Below are 23,787 nucleotides of genomic sequence, written 5' to 3'. Positions count from 1 at the left end.
TTGGGAGAAAAGGCCTCTTCTGGAGGAGACACTTCAAAAACTGCTCCGAGTAGCGGATTATTAGAGTACTGGCACAACAATGTCATTTTAAGGATTTATGCATAAAAAGTGTTAATCATGTGTGATTTGTTTGCATATAACTGTTAAGCCTGCTGTCATTGTATTTGCTACTTATACATTGTTTACCTACCATCCTTTTCTTTGTTTTTATAAACTGGTTAAAAATATTTATATTATATTATTTAATCTTTGTGCGTGTCTGCTGATTGCTACTCTACCTCTCATCCTGTGGCCATTCCTCGTCCATGTTATATTGCCTGCAAGGTCGTAGAACCCAAGTAGACAAAGTCCACACACAAAGTCAGGACCCCGATTTTCAGGTAGCATGCCGGGCATGGAAGCCACGTTACAATGGGATGGAGTTGTGAAGGAATATACCTGTGGAGTAGGGATGGACCTGTGGAGAAGGGATGAATCTGTGGAGGAGTGATGCACCTGTGCAGAGGATATAGACCTATAGAGAAGGGTTGGACCTGTGGAGAAGGAATGGACCTATGGAAAGGGAATGGAGGAATGGACCTTTAGAGAAGGAATTAATCTGTGGAGAAGGAATGGACCAATGGAGAAGGCATGGACCAATGGAGAAAGAATGGACCTGGAGAGAAGGGATGGACCTGTGGAGTAGGGATGGACCTGTGGGGAAGAGATACACCTGTGGAGAAGGGATGGAACTTTAGAGAAAGGATAAATCTGTGGAGAAGTGATGGACCTGTGGAAAAAGAATGAATCTGTGGAGAAGTGATGGACCTGTAAAAAAAGGATGAATCTGTTGAGAAGGAATGTGTCATGATCCCAGTGCAGGTTTTGACCTGCACGTCAGGGGTTAATGTCTGGAGCCCAGTGCAGGCTTTGACCTGCACGCCTGGGGTTAATCATTGTGGCCTCTCTTTGATTCAGGGAGAGCTTCTTATACCCCTGAGAAACTCCCATTCCCGTCAGTTATACTTTTGCCTTTGGCCGAGTGTGTTGACCCCTATGTGCCTGTTCGCTGTCTTATAGCTTGCTTATTTGGTGCTGACCCGGTTCTGTTCCCCGTTGTGAGTTTGCCTGTTGATTCTGTACTGCGCTACCCTCTCTGTGTATGACTCATTGCCTGTGACCTGACTACTCTCTGCTCGCCCCTCTTGTACTTTGCAGCTATCTCCGTGTATGACTCTTTGGCAACATCCTGGCTATCCTTCCTGTATAATCCTCTGGTTTTGTCATGCTATCTCGTGCTTTGACCCCGGCTTGATCTGTGTTCGTCCCTGTCTATGCCCCTTAGTAACTTTGTCCCGTAGTTACCCTGCTAGGAGTTTTCCTGCAGCTCCTAGCTCTCTGAGGTTTAGGCCACACCCCCAGCAGTCACATGCTTCAGGTCCTGCTGTTCTGAAGTACGCACCTTCTCTGCTGCTGCCCGCTCCACAGGTATCTGTGAGCACAGTTTGTTTTACACAGGACACGCGCACTGGCTCAGTGAACAAGTTCAGTGCGGTGTTCCTGACAGAATGGACCTGTTCAGAAACGAGGTCTAAATCTTAGACTTGGTGTTTGCATTCTGTGATGCTCCCACCATATCCTACCCCCCCCCCGCTCTGCCACCCCAATGGTGAGTAAGTAAATAAAATGCAATATAAACATTTTATTAAGCTATTTAAAAATACTCAGCACTCTCCATATATTTTACATTATTTTTCCATCTTGCTGAACAAATAACTATTGATCGGACATAAAATCTCACCATGACTTATGATCAATGATCTGCTTTAGTCACAAAATGAAAAAAATACTTATTACATTGGGTTTAATAAAGATGCAACTCAGGCAAGAGAAATTTAACCCCTCGCAGTCACTGCCAATTGATCGATACAAGAACAGATAAATGTTTGCGCTCATCCAATGAGGGCTGCAACATCCTTAACCCGGACATCACCAGCTGACGTGTCATATTAGATATGAAACCTTTATTTCCTACGAAGAAGTTCCCAGATTCCTTCTTCTGCTAGTTCATTAGACCAGACACTTACGGCATCTTTAACAAGACGCTATTCAGTCTTATTAGCCTTTTGTCACATCAGACAACCACATAATGAAAATCCAATCCGATTCAATTAACTACTAGGGAAGATTCCAGCGTGATTTAATTTGCTTTAATATGCATGCGGGAGGGTGATATATGATACAATGAGTGATTCTTCTTAATAAATAGGACAGTAGCTATCAGCACTGAGTAGGATTATGAGGTTGCAGATAATCGAGCCAGGATGATATCCAGATGCTTAACCACTTGTATGATGACTCAAGTGATGACTCTTGCACTATTTCCTGACGAGGGACACAAGGCACAGATCAATACCGTCTAGGTAGTTATTAGTTCATTGACACAGTATTTGTAATCTCGTTATTCTCATTCCTCTCACCAAAAATGTGGCTGGAAAAAGCTCGATGGGACAGGTGAGCTGTGTATAAAAGTAAGTTAAGACAGCATGTGGCCATGTGACATGGCACAGTCAATGTGGTCAGAGAAACAAAAAAATACATGAAGTTGACTACAAGGGTATTTTTGCATAGACAATCGTGGTTTAAAAAGTGCATTTTTTCACTCCAGGACCCAAATTTAATTGGGCTGTGCAGGCTTAAGGGGGTTTTACACATAGCGATATCGCTAGCGATATCGCTATAACGTCACCAATTTTGTAACGTTATAGCGATATCGCTAGCGATATCGCTATGTGTGATACTTACCTCCGACCGGCTCCCCCGCTGTCCATCGCTGATCGCGCAAGAATGTCCGGCTCCATTTCTCATTGGGCGCTTCCTGCTGGGCTTCCTGCTGTGACGACGAGCGACGCGTGGAGGCGGGTGGGAGGACGCCATGATCGCTGTGTATGAAAGGTGAGTATCGTGCGCTGCGTCGCTGCTGCATCGCTGTGAGGTCTGCCTGTGTGACAGCTCACTAGCGATCATTTAGCGATGCACCAGCGATCCTGACTGGGTCGGATCGCTGGTGCATCGCTAAATGTAAAAGGGCCTTTAGGGGAGAATCATTGCATGCTGTGAGGTTTCAGAAGCATGCAAATATAGAGATGTGGGCTGTCTTACCCTGTTCCTGCACCTGAAGACAACAGACGTACTATGTGAAAACTGTTATTATAACACTAGATTAAGGCCCGATGCTACCGCATCGGGAGGATAGTGACATACCTCTTGCCATGTTAACCCTCAACACACCACTCCTCAACACACACCTCCTCAACACACACTCCTCTCACCTTTCACCATCTCCACTCACGTCCCCCCCTCTTTCACTCCACATACGACCCTTTCTCTCACTCCGTCTCTCATACTCACGTCGTCATCGCCGCTGCTCCACGATCCCCGACATCTTCTTTTGCCAGCGCCATCCTGGATCCAGACGTTGTCCACACCGGCGACATGTTCTTGCGGCGACGCCATCTTGAGTATCGTCAAATCCCGCGATACTCAAGATGGCGTCGCCGCAAAAACATGTCGCCGGCGTGGACGATGTCAGGATCCAAAATGGCGTTGGCGAAATCTCGCGAGGACGATGTCAGCATCCAAAATGGCGTCGGCGAAATCTCGCGAGATTTCACCCATGCCATTTTGGATCCCGACGTCGTCCACGCCGGCGACATGTTCTTGCGGCGACGCCATCTTGAGTTTCTCGGGATTTCACGATACTCAAGATGGCATCGCCGCAAGAACATGTCGCCAGCGTGGACGTCTGGATCCAGGATGGCGCCGGCGGAAGAAGTTGTTGGGGATCGTGGAGCAGCGGCGATGACGGCGTGAGTATGAGAGACGGAGTGAGAGAAAGAGTTGTATGTGGAGTGAAAGAGGGGGGGACGTGAGTGGAGATGGTGAAAGGTGAGAGGAGTGTGTGTTGAGGAGGTGTGTGTTGAGGGAGTGGTGTGTTGAGGGTTAACATGGCAAGAGGTGTGCGGTGACGTCACCAGTTACAACTGGACGGAAGTTGTTACAACCCGGAAGCTGCTTAGCGCATTTATTATTATAGATAGTAACATAGTTTTGAAGGCTGAAGGAAGACCTTATGTCCATTTAGTTCAGCCTATTTTAAGTGCAGCTGTTCTGCATTGTTGATCCTGGGGAAGGCAAAAAACCCACAGAGTAGAAGCCAATTTTCTCCATAGGGAAAAAAATTCCTTCCCCTAAGCTGGGTCAACCATCTACCTATAATATTATGTTATTCATAACCTTCTATACTGTTACTCACAAGAAAAGCATCCATTCCTTTCTTAAATTCATTCAGTGAGTTGGCCATCACCACTTCCTCAGGAAGAGAATTCCAGAGCCTCACTGCTCTTACCGTGAAGAATCCTCTTCTATGTTGGTGCAGAAATTGTCTTTCCTCCAAACGAAGAGAATGCCACCTTGTTCTTGTCACAGTCCTTGGTACAAACAGTTCATTGGAGAGATCTCTGTATTGCCCTCTGATATACTTGTACATATATATTAGGTCTCCCCTAAGTCTTCTATTTTCTAGAGTAAATAGACCTAGTTTTGATAACCTTTCTGGGTATTGTAATGAACCAACTCCATTTATCATTTTAGTAGCCCGCCTTTGATCCCTTTCAAGTTCAGTAATGTCTTTCTTTAGCACCGGCGTCCAAAATTGCACACAATACCCCAAGAGTGGTCTGACGAGTGATTTGTACAGAGGGAGAATTATGTTTTCATCTCGTGTCCCCAGACCTCTTCTAAAGCATCCCATGACCCTATTTGCTTTGGTGGCAGCTGCCTGACACTGGGCACTCCAATTTAGCTTCTTATTGACCAAGATGCCTAAGTCTATTTCCATGTCTGATCTGATTCCATTATATGCAATAATAATGTGTCCAATCAGGGGTGTATATAGAAATCAAGTGGCACGGTAGTAGAAGTTCTAAATGGGCACCCCCCAAAAAAAAAATAGATGTTGAGGTCTCAGAAGAGTGTAGGAGGTGGACTGACTCATGGACCTGTCTGAGATGGAAAGAACATGTAGAGGATGATGTGCACTATGCTTTATTGTGTGTATGCTGTTAACAGCTGGGAATTAGAGCAGGATGACATAGTACTGGGTTTTGGCCACAAGATGGAGACAAAGAGCAGTGAGAAAAGGGCATAATAGCAGCTTAAGGTTAGGAAACGGCAGAGTCATGGTGGGGGCGGAGTTACGGGACTCAGAAGGGGATTTCCAGAGAGGGGAGATATAAGAGAGGAGAGTCCCAGGGTCAGGGCAGAGAGACACCCACGGGGAAGAAAGAAGTGAGAAGAGCACAGGAGAGGACGGAGCTAGAAGCTCGGAATGACAAAGGAGAGCCAGAGACGGTTACTCAGAGAGGGGGGTAGCCCTGAGGAGGCAGTCGACGGATGGGATGGCAGTGACTAATAGAATTTTTGGGTACCGGACGGCTGGGACACCGAAGAGTGAGTAGGTGTACAGTGGGCAGACTTAGCCAGGGGGAAGTGCTGTGGCCGTCGGCCTAACGGCAGACACGGTGAAAAAACACAGAGGGTCTTCGCCAATCGAAGCAGGAGGAAGGTGATAGGTACCCAGGCCAGGGGGCAGGAGCTGATGTGTCTGCTGTGGATGTCAAGAGGACACCGAATAAAGTTTGGACCTGATTGAACGGATTTCTGCCTCTGCCTCCAGTCTTTTCTCCAGCCGAAGGGGACCACCCCCCAGTCGGCACACGCATCTACAAGTGGCGTAGTCGGCAGGATCATCACTGCCTAATACACCAATGCTAGCGGTGAGACCGCACCAAAGATTTAAAGGACCTGAGCCGAACAGGTTGAAGATTGTGCCTGATTAGATTACAATTTGGACTGTGAGTGGATTCGCCAGATTGAACCCAGGGAAACACTGCTGGAAAAGCCAGGTACTCTTCACCATTAACAGACTACAGACCAGATTTGATTAAAAGAAGAAAAAGGAGGAATCCTGAAAGAGACTTTGAGCACCTCCAAAGATGGTGACTGTTGGGAAGGAGGAGGTTGGCGCTAAATTGGACTACCAGGTGTAGCTAAGCCAAGCCTGCTCCCGGGGGGAGTGGTGCACATCGAGTGACAATCGCCCCGTTGGGAAAGCTGGGTGCCGCCGCAGGAAAGCTGGGCACCCTCCTGCGTTAAAGAACTACAGTGGGAGGTGGGAGCCGTTACAAAAGCAGCAAGCTCTCACCCGCCCTGAAGACCTGCCGCAGATGGAGGCCTCGACACCGGAGCCTGCAGCCTTGGAGCCAGATCACCTAGCGGAGGTGCACCCACACTCTCCACCATTCGTGCCAGAGTCGGAGACAGTGCGGGAAGCGGGACCCGCTCTTCAGCCATTGGAGAAGCCGTCGCTGACGCGTCCTGCGAAACCATCGGGCCTGGAGGCCGGTCCTGCCAGACGGCGGGATGAAGTACAACAGCTGACACCAGGCGATGGGACCGGAAGCAGCAGAGGACTGGCAGGGCACTTCCCACGGGTGATGGCCCGTCCAGTGGAAGGAGGCCGCGGCATGGGGGAAGGTGAGCGACTCCCCGCCCTGGCCAGCGGCACCGCAGGCGGCCCCCGCTTCCCCGCCCTGTCCGGATGCTAAGCCCAAAATCCCTGATAATTATACATTACCAGCCCAAGGGGGTACGAGGCCTAAGGTCCGCACTCCTGAGCCTCAGCCCCCTCGCCCGGCCTCCCCTGACTCACTGACATCGGCGCCCGTGTTCCCGGCCCCACGACTTTGGGGTGCCCCTCTGCAGGCGGAGAACATCGGCCGTCAGGAGATGGCCCGGAGCACCGCTGATGTTCACAGACTACTGGGACTGCTGCGCACCGTTGTGCAGCTCAGGGGACTGTTCTGCGTCTCCTTAGGGAAAGAAGCCCTGTGCCTGATGCCGAAGGGATGTGGTTGGGGGTACTGCTCATAAAGGAAGGGGGTGCTCTTGTATTAACAAATGTTTTACATAATGTCTATACAAAGATTTGGGGAGTTATTATTGTGACGAAGAATATTCTGAATAGTTAAAAGGGAAAGAGTTAGTTAATAATAATGGCTAAAAACAAAAGTTTATTGTGACGAAGAATATTAGTAGATATGCTGAATAGCTAACGGGGAACAAGTTAATTAATAGTAATGGTTAAAATAAATGTTAAAAGTAGAGGTAATGAGCGTATTTAACAGGAATGATTCAAATGTTATCGGAAAGTTGGTTAAAATTGTTATACTGAAAAATTATGTTCAAGAAGGAGGTCCAAAATGTGAAAAAGTGTAAAAATGCTTGATCTGACTAAACTATAAAAGGAGGGATAAGCGAGTTGGTGATTTGGAACAGACAGCGGTCCATCGGTCAGGTCCTAGGTGGAGAATACCCGGAACGGAAGTAAAAGGGCACACAGTGGCCTGGTAGGCCAGAGCCTCGGTCATGTTGCCATGGAGTAGAATGCAATTTTGAAAGTGAGAAAAGTGGGGGAGAGGGCACTCAAGGAGTCCAAGTGATCCAACCCCAATGAATGAAAATTGCACCGGCGGGTAGTCGTTAGCTACTCAGAGTTTAACTACTCCCGGCTTTGCCCAGCACCCTGTGTTGAGCTAGAGGGCTCCAGTCACTGCTGGGGCAAACCGGCCACAAGGGCAAAAGAAAGTGGAGAAGTACAAAAAAAAGGGAAAACGGAAGCACAGGATTGTTGGGAACAGCAATGGTCAAAGGAAGGGAGTATGTAGGGGGTGGACTGACCCATGGACCTGTCTGAGATGGAAAAAACATGTAGAGGATGATGTGCACTATGCTTTATTGTGTGTATATGGTCAACAGCTGGGAATTAGTGCAGTACGACATAGTACTGGATTTTGGCCACAAGATGGAGACAGAGAGCAGTGAGAAAAGGGTTTAACAACAGGTTAAGGCTAGGAAACCGAAGAGTCACGGTGGGCGGAGTTACGGGACTGAGAAAGGGATTTCCAGAGAGAGGCGATATAAGAGAGGAGAGTCCCAGGGGCAGGGCAGAGAGACACCTACGGGGAAGAAAGAAGTGAGAAGAGCACAGGAGAGGACGGAGAGAGAAGCTCAGGAAGGACAGAGGAGAGCCAGAGACGGATACTCGGAGAGGGGGGTGGCCCTGAGGAGGCAGCTGCAGGATGAGACGACAGTGACTGATGGAATGTTTGGGTACCGGACGGCTGGGACACTGAAGAGTGAGTAGGTGTACAGTGGGCAGACTTAGCCAGGGGGAAGCACTGTGGCTGTGGGCCTAATGACAGCCACGGTGAAAGAACCCGGAGAGTCTTTGCCAATCGAAGCAGGAGGAAGGTGATAGGTACCTAGGCCAGGGGGTAGTAGCTGATGTGTCTGCTGTGGATGTCAAGAGGACACCGAATAAAGTTTGGACCTGACTGAGCGGATTTCTGCCTCTGCCTCCAGTCTGTTCTGTGGCCGAAGGGGACCACCCCCCAGTTCGCACATGTACCTACAATAGCTTATCTCACAACTTTCCTGCCTTTAAATAGTAATTTTCCTCCTGTAGAAGTCCTAGATTCCTCTTTCATTGCCCCCACAGAATATGATGACAATGAAAATGCCCCACAAAAACTGTATGATACCTCCATGGTGAGTTCCTCCACATTAGCCTCCACATGCACTGTATAATGACCCAACTGTACCCCTTCTCAACTCCCAAGGCAAAGTATAGGAACCCCAACACAGTATGATCCCCAACTGTGACCCACACACAGCCCTCCATGCAGTATAATGGGCCTACAAACAATATAATGGCCCCACGCCTCTCCACACTGTATAATGGCCTGCATTCGCCCTCCAAACAGTATAATGGGCATTTATTTAACTGAATTACATTGTACAGGGCTGGTTAGGGAGGGAGTTTAATCATGCATAGCTGAATGCTGCTGGGTTGGAGGGTATGGGGGACCTGACAGTTTCCCTTTACGGATAGAATTATTTCAGTGGGTGGGCACTATTGCTAGTAAAAAAGGGGGCACTTCCTTGTTAGAGGGAGTTCAGTGAGAGGTAGTAAAGTGAATAGTGCCGGATCCAAGTTCGGGTGTAGTGGCTGCTTGGAACAGCATGTGTCAGTCGTTCAATGTAGTGGGACACCAAACTGAAATCCATGATAGACGTTGCTGTAATGTCTAGAGCCTAGGGCTTGGGCAAGGAACAAAGGAGCGGGCCTAGTCTTCTGACATCTCAAGGTCGGTGGAAGTGGAATCAGGTGGGGGCAGATGGCCGGTCCCAGGTACACTGCTGAAGTGGACAAGGAGTCCCTGTGGCTAATGAAGTCTGCAAGCTTAGGGGTAGTCTAGGACGAACGAGTGAAAGGGCTGAAGAGGTGTTGTGCTAAGAAGGAGGAAAGTGGGAATTACTGTGTCCTATCCCATCTGTCACCACCTGATGAACTTGGACTGTTTAGTAAAAGTTTGACTGTTGCAAAAAACTTGGTGTCCCATGCATTGTGTGCGGCGGCTCCTGACGATGGAAGCCAGGAAGCAGCAGAGACCTACAAGTGAGTGTGATGCACGCCACACCCTACAGCACACTGGGACTGGGACACACTGGGGATCATCCGCATTTACTGTTTCGTGACAGCGTCACAACTGCGCTATCATTATATTTTTTTAACTTTTCCCAGCCATTAAGATTCCAATCAAATAGTGGCAAGCTACTACTTATGAGCTGTTTAAGGCTATTGGTGGGATACTGATCTGCGTGAGAATCTGCCTCCAGAGCTTATTTTGAATGAAAGGAGTCATCTCCAGCGTGATGTGTAATGGCCACTCTCTTATCTCTTGATCTCACTGCAGAGCTGTGTGTGATTATACCTGACACATCTGCAGGTTCCTCTCGGCTTCAGCTTCCATTTCACAGGCAGAGAGGGTGTAATATTGTTACAATTCAGCAGAGTTCAGACAGCTGTAAAAAAATGTTCAGGTTTACTCTTCTGTGTTAGATACTTGTCTCACACTGGTAACTCCCCCTTTTTATTTAAAATAAGCTCAGGAGGCAGATTGGTGTCCAGCCCATAGATCCTAACAACTCATTTATATATAAGAAAACTGTTGATTTCTCCAGAATAAGACATCAGATTACAGATATAAAAATATCATGTTATTCAGCTTCCTGTGACCTACATGCCCATATAGATGGCTTAGGAGGGTTGATCCTACTGACAGATTCCTTTTAAGGTTCCCATACACATAAGATAGCCATTAGTCAAATTCTTGTTTAGTTGATAGTCATGTCTGGTAACTTACCCATACCTAACAGCATTTAGCCAAGCATTCATGTGTTGTTAATGGGTAGAGGGGAGAATGCAACTGCCAGACACATCTGACAGCGGCTTATCACCCTTAAAAACAAAATGATTCTTTAATTTTAATTGATAGTTCTTCTTTCTCTCAAAATCAGCTGTGGGAAAGTCGGGAGGAGCTTATTCACATCAGATGGTTGGTGGAAGTTTCTGGCTTACTTTAATGTATATGTGGCCTTTATATGCTTTTATTTCCAACCCAGACACTATATAAAATGAAAAGCATCCCTTTACCTGTCTCACTAGTCTACTCTCTATGGGGACTTACTGGCTCCCAGGTAAATCAATAGGACGGGATTCTATAAAAAAATAAAAAAACAATTCTGCAGGACAGGGTGTACTGTATGCTACTGAGGGAAGTCATGTACATTCACTTATATACATACACATCGATTATGAAAATGACCAAGATGAAACTGTAAAAGACAATGACTTAAGCAGAGAAAGTTTTGACATTACATTCACGATTCTACAGTTTTATAAGTATATCTGCATCTTCTATCAAAATCATTGTGCAAACAGCCAGAAAGCCAAGTTTCCATACGCCAAGTATATATCTGAATGTAAACTAACATGGAAGGACCCATCACAATAATCATCACATAAAATCACAAACATCATAATTGGGTGTCTGGTTCTAAGGAACAACAAGCATCGAATGGAATCTCCAATCCGATCAAACAACAGAAAAGGTTCTTGGAGTTTCCCAGAAATCCCGGCAGCACTTTAGTTAAAACAATATCTTATTCTAAGGATGTTCTTGCTGCATTATGCTACTGGAATGAGTACAAAGTGCAAAATGAACATAAGGATGTCAATACCAGAATGTCTGAAGTGAAGCATAAAAACAAGACTAACGACTAAAAAGGTTGCCGGGACAATTTAATTTTTTACTACGGGCCTAAGTACTAACCCTTTCTTAGCAGGTTTTGCCCAGTACCGCTCAGTGCCGACACTCCACAGGACACTCCAGCGATTCTGCGGCTTCCGCTAATGTCACAGCAACAAGGTCGCTGCTTCTCTTTCGCTCTATTCTGTTGACCAGCTGTGACTGCCGATGTCATGCTGATTGACAAAGCCAGTGGGAAAAGGATGAGCTTCTCTGTTAAAGTGAAGCAGTAGAATCGCCATCAGGAGCAGTTCGCGACTGCTCTGAACCAACGCTGGGTAGAATAGGCAGGTAGTTAGCAACGACCCACCTGTCAGTTCTCAGACCTATATTAAAAAAAAACCAAAATAGTCCTGGATAACCCTTTAAAGTAAATGAAACAAATTGAGACAGCCTGGCCGTACCATATTTGGGACTTTACATGGTCACAATTAGGGAATAATAAACAGGCTTGTCTCGTCAATGATTTTGGAGTGACCAACTAATGTGTATTTAGACAAAACCGAGGATAAAAACAAAATGAGCAAATATCCTACTGTAGGTAAATGTTTGCGTCCTGCCCTGCCCCGCTCTATGTTGAGGCCTACTAATACATAGCGAGGTGAAGTGCAAGAGATAGTGTCCACACTGGTGGGTACACCTTGTTGCAATGGGATGGCTTTTAATTTGTTTTGATCAAAATAGTGTCTCCTAATTACCCCATGTTCTTTACTAGTGATGAGCGAGCATACTCGTTACTCGAGATTTCCCGAGCATGCTCAGGTGATCTCTGAGTATTTGGATGTGCTCAGAGATTTAGTTTCTGTCGTCGTAGCTGCATGATTTGCGGCTGCTAGACAGCCTGAATACATGTGGGGATTTCCTAACAAACAGGCAATCCCCACATGTATTCAGGCTGTCTATCAGCTGCAAATAATGCAGCTGCGGGGACAGAAACTAAATCTCCGAGCACATCCAAATACTCAGAGATCACCCGAGCATGCTCGGGAAATCTCGAGTAACGAGTATGCTCGCTCATCACTATTCTTTACATGTACTATTATGATTCATTTACTTATCGTGGGGTATTAACTCATTTTGTTATTACTTTAGGCTTAGTCCGCTAATGGTCACAGTGTGAATATGCATCTGCACATTGCACTTCTACTAACATGTGCTCCAGCTCATTTCTTCAGTTTTGGTTAATGTGTATTGAGAGAAGAATAGAGAGGTGTCTCTCAGCAACTTACTCCACTTTCCCAATTGAAAGCACAAACACTCTGCCAACGCCAACGTTTATGGAGGAGTCAGGAGGGATAGGGTGTATGACATCCTCAGCATTGTGACTTTACAAGGACATCATAATGTGCTCCCTGATTTTGATAGTCTCTGTATAATGCATCATGAGCATTTTCATTGATCATGACATAAAAAAGACAATTTCCTGTGCTAGATAGCCCCCTTCAGCATCACAATAGTGACACACCTCAACACCTCATCTTGATGCCAAGTTTCAATGGGCATGGAAATGTTATTCATGTCAGCAATTTGTGCAGATGACTGGGTCCAAGTGCTCCATGGTCTGATCTGCATCATTGATAGCTCCAGAGGCTGCCTGCCATTACTTACACTCATCTGTAAACAGATGAAAATAGTACAAGTTGCATTTTTTTGCCATGTGGACCTTAGGGTATGTGCACACGCTGCGGATTCCGCTGCGTTTCCACAGCGGTTTTGGCCGCTGCGGACCCGCAGCAGTTTTAGCTGCGGTGTACAGTACCATTCAAATGAATGGTAAAAAAAAAACGCTGTGTACACGTTGCGGAAAAATCCGCGTGGATTTGCTGCGGTTTTGAAACCGCAGAAAGAATTGACATGTCAATTCTTTCTGCGGAAACCGCTGCGGGTTCCTATCTCCACCATTGTGGAGATGGTGAATCCGCAGGACCAAACCGCAGGCAAAACCGCAGATAATCCGCAGGTCTTTTGACCTGCGGTTTATCTGCGGTTTTTGCAAAATCCGTGCGGATTAATCCGCAGCGGATTCCGCAGCGTCTGCACACACTCTAATTTTTTAGTCGAAAATTGCTCATGGGCACAAGCACATAGGCCAACACTGCTCAATACCCGCCAGGTATCGCTGATCGTGCAGGAATGTCCTGGGACATTTTTGGATTGTTGGTCTCCCGCAGGCCAGCGCGTGTGGCAGCAGGAGACCAACGATCAGCGAGCTCCCAGCGCTCTAAGTAGACGCTGGGAGCTGGTATCCAGGGTAAATATCGGGTAACTAAGCGCGCGTCACTTAGTTACCCGCTATGTACCCTGGATACCAGCATGCTCGTGCTGGGAGCTGGTATCCAGGGAAGAAGCGCGTAACTAAGCACCGCTCGCGCTTAGTTACCCGCTGTTTACCAAGGATACCAGCTCCCAGCACGAGCATGCTGGTATCCAGGGTAAACAGCGGGTAACTAAGTGACATGCGTGCTTAGTTACACGCTATTTATCCTGGATACCTGCGTCCTCGCTGGTCCTGATCGCTGATGAGTCTTCCTAGTTGACAGCTCACCAGCGATCATGTAGCGACACACTAGCGATCCTGACCAGGTCGTATTGTTGTCGGGATCGCTGGTGCGTCGTTTAGTGTAACGGGACCCTAATGCCTAAGACTTACTTGACTGTATTTACTCTGTGTATTAGATTATATTCAGACTGCTGTCAGGTTATGTTCCATTAGGATAAAAATCTTTTTTAAATGAGCAGAATAGCATGGTCAGCTACATTATTTGCTTGGTAAGAAAACCAGAAGAATGGATCCATCATACAACACATCCATCATAGGTCAGCTTCTGCCTTCTTATGATGTCTTTAGTGGCATTCTCACAATAACTGCTGGTTAGAATTCATCTACTAAAACAACCCTGAATGGCCATGTACTTACCAAGGCTGAAGAGCACCAGGAATTTCAGACAAACAAACTCTCTTAAGTCAAACTGCAGTGATCGAAGCTTGGCCACCAGATCTTGTGCATGGCTCATGAGGTTGTTTAACGTGGTACCAGCCTGCGTGACAATAACAGAGTAATCCACCTGAAAGAGATTAGAATGTCATATAACCACATTAAAGCATTAGTTTCCGGAAACTGCATTGATGCCAACTACACAGCACCAATTAAAACCTAGTACTGAGATGCGCAAAATAGAAATAATCAGTGTTTTATGATGATAGTTATTATTTACTAGTATGTGGAATACAAGCTGAAAACAGCATAAAGGCTAGAAAAAACTGTCAATCTGGTATCTGTGGGTGCCATATCTTCACATTCAGGACTCTTTGGGTTTTCTTCTGCTGAAGATAGTTCTTACTGACTTATGACGCTCCAGATGCCGTTTGTATGCACTCAAGTTCCTTTGTTTTCCTGCATAGCGGAGTCTATGGCCTTATTTACATCCCAGAGGTTTTGCTTTTTAGTTGCAATTCTTCATTGAAGACCCCTTCTGGCTAGACGTTTCTGAACAGTAGAGAAGTGTTTCTGGGTATCACTGGTTCCTTCCAGTACTGAGGTGATTTTGAAGGGAATTAAGCATGGTGCATCTTTTAACTGCTGCACTAAAGGGCCTGTCACACTAAGAGATATCACTAGCAATATCGCTATAACTTGTGACGTTATAGCGATATTGCTAGCGATATCGCTGTGTGTGATACTTACCTACGACCCGCTCCCCCGCTAGTTATCGCTGATTGCGCGAGAACGTCCAGGACTGTTTCTCGTCGTCAGCTTCCTGCGGCACTTCCTGCTGTGACGACGAGCGACGCGTGGAGCCGGGCGGGAGGACGCAGGATCGCCTGGTGTGACAGGTAAGTAGCGACCCCCGTCCCCAGCGATGTCGCTAGTGAGATCTGCCTGTGTGGCAGCTCACTAGCGACCACTTAGCGATGCACCAGCGATCCTGATCGCGTCATATCGCTGGTCGGGATCGCTGGTGCATCGCTAAGTGTGACAGTACCTTCAGTTTCCTTGGCCAAAAGCTGTGTCTATAGACCTCGATGTTTCCAATGTCTTGGTGCTTATTTAGAAGAGTTTGAGCTGCACATATTGAAAACCCCATTTTCTTTAAAATCTTTGCTTGGGAGAGAGCTTGCTGATGCAGTATAACTACCTTGTTTGTTATTTCTCTGTCCAATTTTACTATGGTGTATGACCCTTGACAAGACTCTGTTTTTCGCAATCTAATCTTTTGAACATAATTTGTCTGTTTCTCAACTAGTTTTAAACCCTCAACGATGTTTGAGTTAAAGGGTTCAGTCACTGCTTTTTTATTGATGGCCTATCCAACCAGTGGGAGTGTGAAACCCAGCACCCCAATTGATCAGCTGTAATGTTCTCTGTTCTCAGAGATGCCTTGCTTCAGAAGTATCTGAGAACTTTCAGCCACTGCTGGCACTGGGAACAACTGATTGACAAGGTGCCGAGTGTCACACCTTCACTGATCAGATATTGATGGCCTATCCCAAGAAAAAAGTTTTGACCAAACCTTTAAAAGGGAACCTGTCACCAGGTTTGGCCGATATAATATGTGGCCAGTGCCTTTCAGGTCTTATGCTGTAGATAAGCCCCCGATCCGACCTGAAAGATAAGAAAAATAAGTTTTAATATACTCACATGCAGGGCAATCCGGTCTGATGGGTGTCACAGGTCTGGGTCCGGTGCCTCTCATCTTTTTGTGATACTGCCCTCTTGCTTGCTTCACAGGCTCCCTGACATCGCACTCCTGAGCAGGCATACTTATCTGCCCTGTTGAAGGCAGAGCAAATTCCTGGGCTGGACTTCGTTATGCACTGCAGTACTCAACAGGGCAGATAAGTATGCCTGCGCAGGAGCGCGATGCTGGGGAGTGATGAAGCAAGCAGGTGGGTGGCATCGCAAGAAGATGGAAGGTGATGGACCCGGACCTGTGACACCCATCGGACTGGACCGCCCCCTGGGTGAGTATAATAAAACTTATTTTTGTTATCTTGCAGGTCGGATTGGGGACTTATCTACAGCATTATAGAATGCTGTAGATAAGCCCTGAAAGGCAGTGGCCGTATCTTATATTGGCCAAACCTGGTGACAGGTTCGCTTTAATGATTGCGTTTTAACCTCCATATGGAAATTATTATTATCACTCGTTTATTATAATTGGCAACTCATATGTCTAATTCTACCAAATCCCTGACTTGTTTAAGTGTATCTAGAAGAGTTGATGCCTTGATGATATTTTAAAGGGATTGGGTGATCACACCAAAAATAGATTTAAATTAGATTTTACTTTTGTTATTTCCCTTAACTAAACTATTAACACTCCCATTTCTGAAAGCATTCTTGGTACCATCATTTTTTTCCACACCTCCCTAAAAGTTACCGTACTAACTGTACATATACACAGTATATATATATATATATATTGTATGTATTTATATATAGATACAGTATTATCTATGAAGCACTCCAAGGGTTGACAATGAATACTTTTTCATTTGTTCTAGAAACCCATATCATTTTACACCACAACATTTTGTCTCATTAATTACGCCAATCCTAATACCGTATACTCCGGAGACGCCAAGCAAGTAGCAAATAACCATAAACAATGTGTACACTGAATATCTGCAGCCGCAGCAATATCATTTTTGTATCTCCCTTCCTCTCTCACCTGTCAGTCAGCCAGACCAAGTAAGATGAATTTTTTATATGTATTGATGGCTAATTTCCATAATTATGTGCGCCATCCTCCCCCTCAGCTTCAATGGGGATATCTAGAGATTGTATTGCAAGGATTTGCAATTAAAAACAGTGAGCAATCTTATTAATAGTTTTATTCTTAGATGGTGTAAAATCAGGAGTTGTAGAACTTCCTGGCCAGACCAGACTAAACCGTACCTGTTATCTATCCTATCGCAGAATGCATAGTTTCAGGCAGTGTTCCCACAAATACATCAGATTTATCTATTATGAACTGTAAGGCCTGTTTCACACATCAGTTTTTTCCGTCAGTTAAAATCGGCTAAAATGGCGGACAACGGATCCGTTCCTGTACTGAGCACAACGTTTGGCACTGGACCGTTGTTTTAACGGATCCGGCGAAGGAAGAATTTTAAAGGCACCGCTGCCTGGGGAAAAGAGAGAGAATTTTTTTCAGACGCCAGAACTGAGTTTAGGGTTCAATTTCCGACACAGGTATTTCTGCCGGGCATGCGCAATAGAAAAAGCGGATCCGGTCGGGGAAAAAAATGTATCATTGTCCGTCCTGACCGCTCAGCGGACGGCAAAATCTTGGTGGATCCGTAAAAAAAACGGATCGAACGGATGACCATCCGTCAAGATCCACCGTTAATACAAGTCAATGGGGAAAAAAACGGATCCGCCAAGAAAAATGGCGGATCCGTTTTTTTTCCAAAACGGCGAATTTTGACTGATGGGGAAAAACGGATGTGTGAAACAGGCCTAACACAGCATAAATGTAGATCGCAGTCTTAGTTGGCACCCAGTATCACGCTGTTGCCCTTTTATATATATTGTGGTGTCCATGTCGGTGGTTCTCAACCATTCCCTTTGTATGTTTGCTTTGCTATCCTCTTTGGAAAAGTAAATACAGCAGCCGAGTAAAGAACGAATAGCCACGCTCTGGAATAATACATTAAAGGCCTGTCTCGTTGCTTTTTGCCCATGGTCTGGACTTCCTGTACAACTGCCAGTTACTAATGCCCAAATGTCAGTGGTGATCACCATGAAAGCCACATGCAGGGTTCAATTATCGGAGATGAAAGGTGCATTCTTCCTTATGTGCCATTAACATGACATTAGAAAATAGTTGTTGATAATGCCAGCTAAGTATTCTTTAATACACGTGTGTAAGGGCTTGTGCAGCAGACCGTATTTTTGATCTGAGTGTGATCTGAAAAAATTTCTGAATGCACTCAGGCTGATGTTATGGGACCGTGCACATGTCTGATTTTTGTCTCGGAAAGAGTCTATCCAAGGAAAATATTGCAGCATGCACAATTTGCACCTGACATTCAGATGGCATGCAGCAATGCAAGTCAATGAGTCAGTGGGAAAACAACCAGACCGTACTCGGATGACATCTGAGTGCAGTCTTATTTTCACAGCCTGACAGAATGGAGAAGAGGGAGAATTTTTTTTTTTCCATCTTCTCATCCAAGAAAATCGCATCACACTGTGATCACACTCTGATCAGAGTATGATTAGTATAATCAGACCAAAAGAAAATACAGTCGTGTGACTATAGTGTGGTGCCCTGCAAAGATGTCACAAGTGTCTGTGAACTCTGATGGTGTGAGGAATCAGCTCTTCAGCCATTTTTACACACACACATATGTAATTAGTATAAGGGCCATTGTGAAGTTTAATGGGTAGCAGACCCCGCAGGACAATTACCGAGCCCAGGAGAAGCAACCCTGCGCCCCTAAGATTGGGTGGTGCTGGAGATCAAGGAGGCCAGCCAGTGCCTTCACTGTCAGTACTCCCAACAATATCTGTGCAGCCAAGTGGACATAGTGTCCTTAGCGGTTCAAAAAGTGCCCAAAATCAGTCTGGGATCAGAGGAGAGATGTCTTGATATGATCCTTAGTTGTCAGGGGTGGGACGAGAGCTGAGGTACTTTCCTGTAAGCCTGAGGAGCCGTTTATGCCAAGGTCCAGACTGAAAGGAGAAGCTTTAGGGTATGTTCCCACAGTCAGTAAACGCTGCAGGTTGGATGCTGTGTACTTGTGCAGCTGAAGCGATGGCCGAGGGACCACCACAATGCAGGGAGACTACGGTACACAAGATGAGGTGCAAACAACAAAGGGTTAATTTATTTACAAGCAAGGAATGCAGTGTTAGGAAAGTGTAAACAGGGGTATGCAATGACATAAAACAATTTACAAAAGTGATATTCTCTAGCTGGGCCATACAAATGGCACGGTGCACCGACTATTACAGACCAGTGTATTTTGCAAAAGGCCAAACAATACAATAAAGTAAAGTATGCTGCTACTCTAACTATAGCCTGACTGGCCGCTGCTACTCCAGACGCACAGCTACCGTGCTCTGTCTATTGCAGCCTATCCTAAGCCCTAAACATCTGCTGCCATTACTGAATGTGTGCACATACCCAGAGTGCATGTATAGTGGTATACGCAGCAGGAGTGAGGAGCGCTACTACACATCGCCGGAAAAGAGCTGGGGTCATCACACCATGAGGGGCTGTTGGCTGAGCATATTGACTATCTGTGGAGAGTTGTAATCATCATCATCTTGATCATCATGAACTGCTCCAGTAAAAGCGAGTTTTTTTCCTGTTGCACCTGAGGACTGGACATTACTTATTAACACGGGCTGATCCTGCATCTCTTCCACATCTTCCCCCTCTTTATTCTGCTGAGGATGGCCTGTCGACCATTGAAACTACTGTGACCGTTGGCCGCCATTATGCCCCGACTCCTTGAAGGCCGAACCAGACACTAAACTAAGAATGCCATAAGTATTTTTTACATATTAAAGTTAATAAATGTGACCTAAACAGCATCTCCTCTGGAGACCACAGACATATTTCTTGTAAATTTACTCTGTAAAGGGTGGGAGAATGAAGCAATGTTTTTGGGTATGCATGCAGGCTTTCGTACGCAAAATAGTTGTCTCATCAAACAAATTTAAGCTGTCTCTAGAGATATGGACAGAACAGCAAAAAAAAAAAAACAAGATTATAAGAGTCATTCCTTTTAGCATGTGGGCTCATGCACTGTTGCCAACTTTTTTTTTTCTGGACAGCTTAGTTATCAAAATAAAACTCAAAAAAATAAATTTTTATGGACACATTGTAAATCAATAATTACGAGTGAAACATCTATATAGCCCAATCCTGTATAATTACCATCACTGTAAAGTGATGATAATTACAGTCAAAATAAGCTGTTTTTAAGTTTATTCAGCTTCAACAATCACATATAACTTAAACATTTTTTACAGACAAGGCAAAAAATGTTCCTATTTTTACTGACTGTCCAGAAACTTTTAGATGGTTGCCCACGCTGCGCACACATAGTTTTTGAAGCAGATGACACTTCAGGAAAATGCCGGTAATGTGTTTCCAAAAGAATCTTTTCTTGTCATCATTTTTGCATGGCTTTTTTTTTTAATCTAATCGGGGTTTTTTTATGCAAGTAGAAACCGCCAGAAGAAGGAATCGGTCATTTTTTTAAGCCACTTCACGGCTTTCAAAGCCTGAAGTGATTAAAAGAAATTAAAAAAGACGGAACATGTGCACAGCAAGTCGTTTTATCATTGCCGTGCACAAGTTCATTGTTTTTAATGCTTACTTATGATTTTTGCAAACGTAATCCCCCTGAAAACGATGCTGAGTGCACATGCCCTGAAACCAATAGTTGGCTGATCATAGAAACAACCCACTGCAGGGAACGCATTGCAGGGTAAACCTTTCCTTTTACCATGAAAAGTCACATTCCTATAATGGGCCATGTAAAAGTATAACTTATAAAAATAGAAGTTCCTATCATAAAAGAATATGTATGTTAAATATTTATGGAGCCGTTTCTCAGAACATGATATACTTGAGTCAAAGCCGTAAACCTGGGGCGGACATTTCTCTGGATCTTATTTGTCTAATAAAACTGATGATGGCAGCGCTTGTCGTAGAAGGCTTCAGTAAAACCAACTAGCCCACGCTTGGACTTCACAACCGTTCTCGTGTTTGATGGTGTAACTCTGATCACAAACTAACAGTATTTGCATCAGTTGTGTAACTATCCGTCTGATCAACAGATCGCGTAGAAGAAGAAAGACGTGTATGGCCATCTTTTGCTGCACAGGGCTAGCGGCTTGTAATACATTGAATGCGCTTCTACCAAGAGCGAGCCACAGCCGGGTCTTTTTTAGCAAACAAAACATTAGTACAGTTTGCTTCCACATAGGATTGACCTCTAACCCATGAAGTATTCCACAAACCTATTTGGGGTTAACCCTTTGCCTCATTATACATGCCTCTGTCATTAAATTACTTTGGAGTTGGACCACCCTTTCACCCTATAAACACCTCAAAGTCAATAAGGTCGCCCGAAGTTCTGCCTGTGAAATGTAAGCATGGAAGCAGGTGACAAGTTCAGTGTTGGTGACAGCTGTGACAATGTGCACCTGCTCTGGTGCTGTATAAGGGTCCAGAAATAGACGCTGTAGGTCAGTTCTTATCTTATATTGTCACCCGTGCTTGTCAGCGAGTGTACACACCATTGAGGCTCTCCATTTCACCATACTGGGGCTGATTTGCTATTGGTACAGGTTCATTACTATGGGGATCAACTATTATTGCTTTTAGGGCTCATACTCACTTGGCCCGGAGCGTGGGGTTGCATAGAAATAAATGTAGCAGCACGCTCCGGTCTGAGTGCCGGCGGCAGTGCCAAGTTTTCATGCGAGAGACTCGTACAGGAATCATGCGAGTCTCTCGCAAGTGAGTATGAGCCCTTACTCCAAGTATTTGGCGTAATATGTGACTTTTTGAGGTGGTTTTCTGGCATGTGGCAAATTTTAATCTATTTGCAACATTTTTTTCTTTTGAAAAATTGTGCATGCTTCCGTTTTAGATGTCTTTAGATAGATCTCTTGGAAAAAGGAGAGGAAAAAAATAAAAATGAAAACTGGTCGCAGCAGAAAAGGGTGAAAAATTCTCATGGCAATATGACCCCTATGTCATTGCATGCATTTAAATACAGAGCAACTCTTTATAAGGTCAGTTTCACACGTTCTGATATTTCTGGTACGGCTGGAGTCACACACAACCATTAAAAAATCGGTCAGATTTTAAGGGTACGAAATCGCACAAAGATTTCTTGGCCAGGGATCCGTCTGTCATCCAAATTTCCGGCGATGAACCGATTTTATTCGCATCTAAGCATCAAATTGACATCCAGTGCCAATGCCTGATGCTATTTCCTGTTGACCTGGAGAAGTCTTGCGATTTAATCGCAAGTCACACGTGTGGTGCGTTTTCAATGCGATTTTTTATCGCATCCATAGACTTGCATTGGCAAATCCGATCCGAAAATCGGTGACAATCGCAGCATGCTGCGATTGTCTCGGTCCGAGGAACGGATCCGATAAAAAAACGCATGATGAGAGCAGCACCATAGAATATCATTGGGACGAATGCAATGCAAATTTTTTATCGCATTGCATTCGTCCGATTTAATCGCTAGTGTGACTCCGGCCTACCAAAAAAAACGGTATTGGAGATGTCTGTGTGTATAGTGCTTGCGGCACACGGGTGGTAACCGTGTGCCGCATCAATACCACATACATGGGTGCCAGGGAAGCAGCAGTACAGTAAGCGCTGTTCCCCGGTGCCGAGTGCTGAAGACGGCTCTTCTCATTCTCCCCTGCTCTGCCGGCAATCAGCGCAAGCAGGGGAAAATGATGAGAGTTACTGTTGTGGCCAAAAGTATTGACACCCCTGCAATTTTGTCAGATAATACTCAGCTTCTTCTTGAAAATGATTGCAATCACAAATTCTTTGGTATTATTATCTTCATTTAATTTGTCTTAAATGAAAAAACACAAAAGAGAATGAAGCAAAAAGCAAAACATTGATCATTTCACACAAAACTCCAAAAATGGGCCAGACAAAAGTATTGGCACCCTCAGCCTAAGGCCAGGGTCACACTAGAGAGGAATACGGACGAGTGAGAGGCGTAAAAAGCACGCATTACACACGGACCAATGATTCTCTATGGGTTTGCTCCCAACAGCCGTATATTTCTCATCCGTATTCTACGGTCCATGCCAATCGCAGCATGCTGCGATTGTCAGCGTACTACGCCCGTAATACACCAATGCAAGTCTATGGGTGCGCAAAAAATACGGATTACACACGGACCACACATGTGACTTGCGAGAAATACGCACCAGGTGTCTTTTAGCAAAGCCGGCAATTCAGTGCGCTATACTGTACAGTAAACTCACACTGACAGTTTTAATAAAGAAACGAAAGAATAAATATATACACATAGAATACATATATATATATATATATATACATATATATGCAGTCTATGTGACTATATCTATTCTTTGGTTTCTGTTAGAAACCCTGTCATAGGGCTCCATTATATGTCCATTTTGCAAGCCTGCGAGAAAATCTCACCATACGGATGCCATACAGATTACATACGGATGCTGACATGCGCAAAATACGCGACCATACCTTGCTTACGGATGACATACGGAGCACTGTTTAGGGGCCATTCATCCGTATTACGCATGTAAACTACGGACCGTATTTTGCGCCGGTTAGTGTGACCCCGGCCTAATACTTGGTTGCACAACCTTTAGCCAAAATAACTGCGACAATCAGCTTCCAGTAACCGTCAATGAGTTTCTTACAATGCTCTGCTGGAATTTTAGACCATTCTTCTTTGGCAAACTGCTCCAGGTCCCTGATATTTGAAGGGTGCCTTCTCCAAACTGCCATTTTTAGATCTCTCCACAGGTGTTCTATGGGAT

General features: G+C 45.2%; 1 protein-coding gene across 2 annotated transcripts in view; it reads right to left on the bottom strand.

The window, feature by feature from the left end:
* The window catches only part of NR5A2 (nuclear receptor subfamily 5 group A member 2), a 208,777-nt gene that overhangs the window by 24,826 nt on the left and 160,164 nt on the right, over positions 1-23,787 (bottom strand). For both annotated transcript variants that reach the window (XM_073571748.1, XM_073571747.1), the window contains exon 6: positions 14,170-14,317. In XM_073571748.1, the coding sequence (XP_073427849.1) occupies positions 14,170-14,317 (148 nt within the window). The remainder of the gene's footprint in view (positions 1-14,169; positions 14,318-23,787) is intronic.

This window comes from Dendrobates tinctorius, unplaced genomic scaffold (genome assembly GCF_039654945.1).
Source record: "Dendrobates tinctorius isolate UK_male_01 unplaced genomic scaffold, ASM3965494v1 ptg000029l, whole genome shotgun sequence".
NCBI lineage: Eukaryota > Metazoa > Chordata > Amphibia > Anura > Dendrobatidae > Dendrobates > Dendrobates tinctorius.
This window is presented reverse-complemented; position numbering and strand designations above follow the sequence as displayed.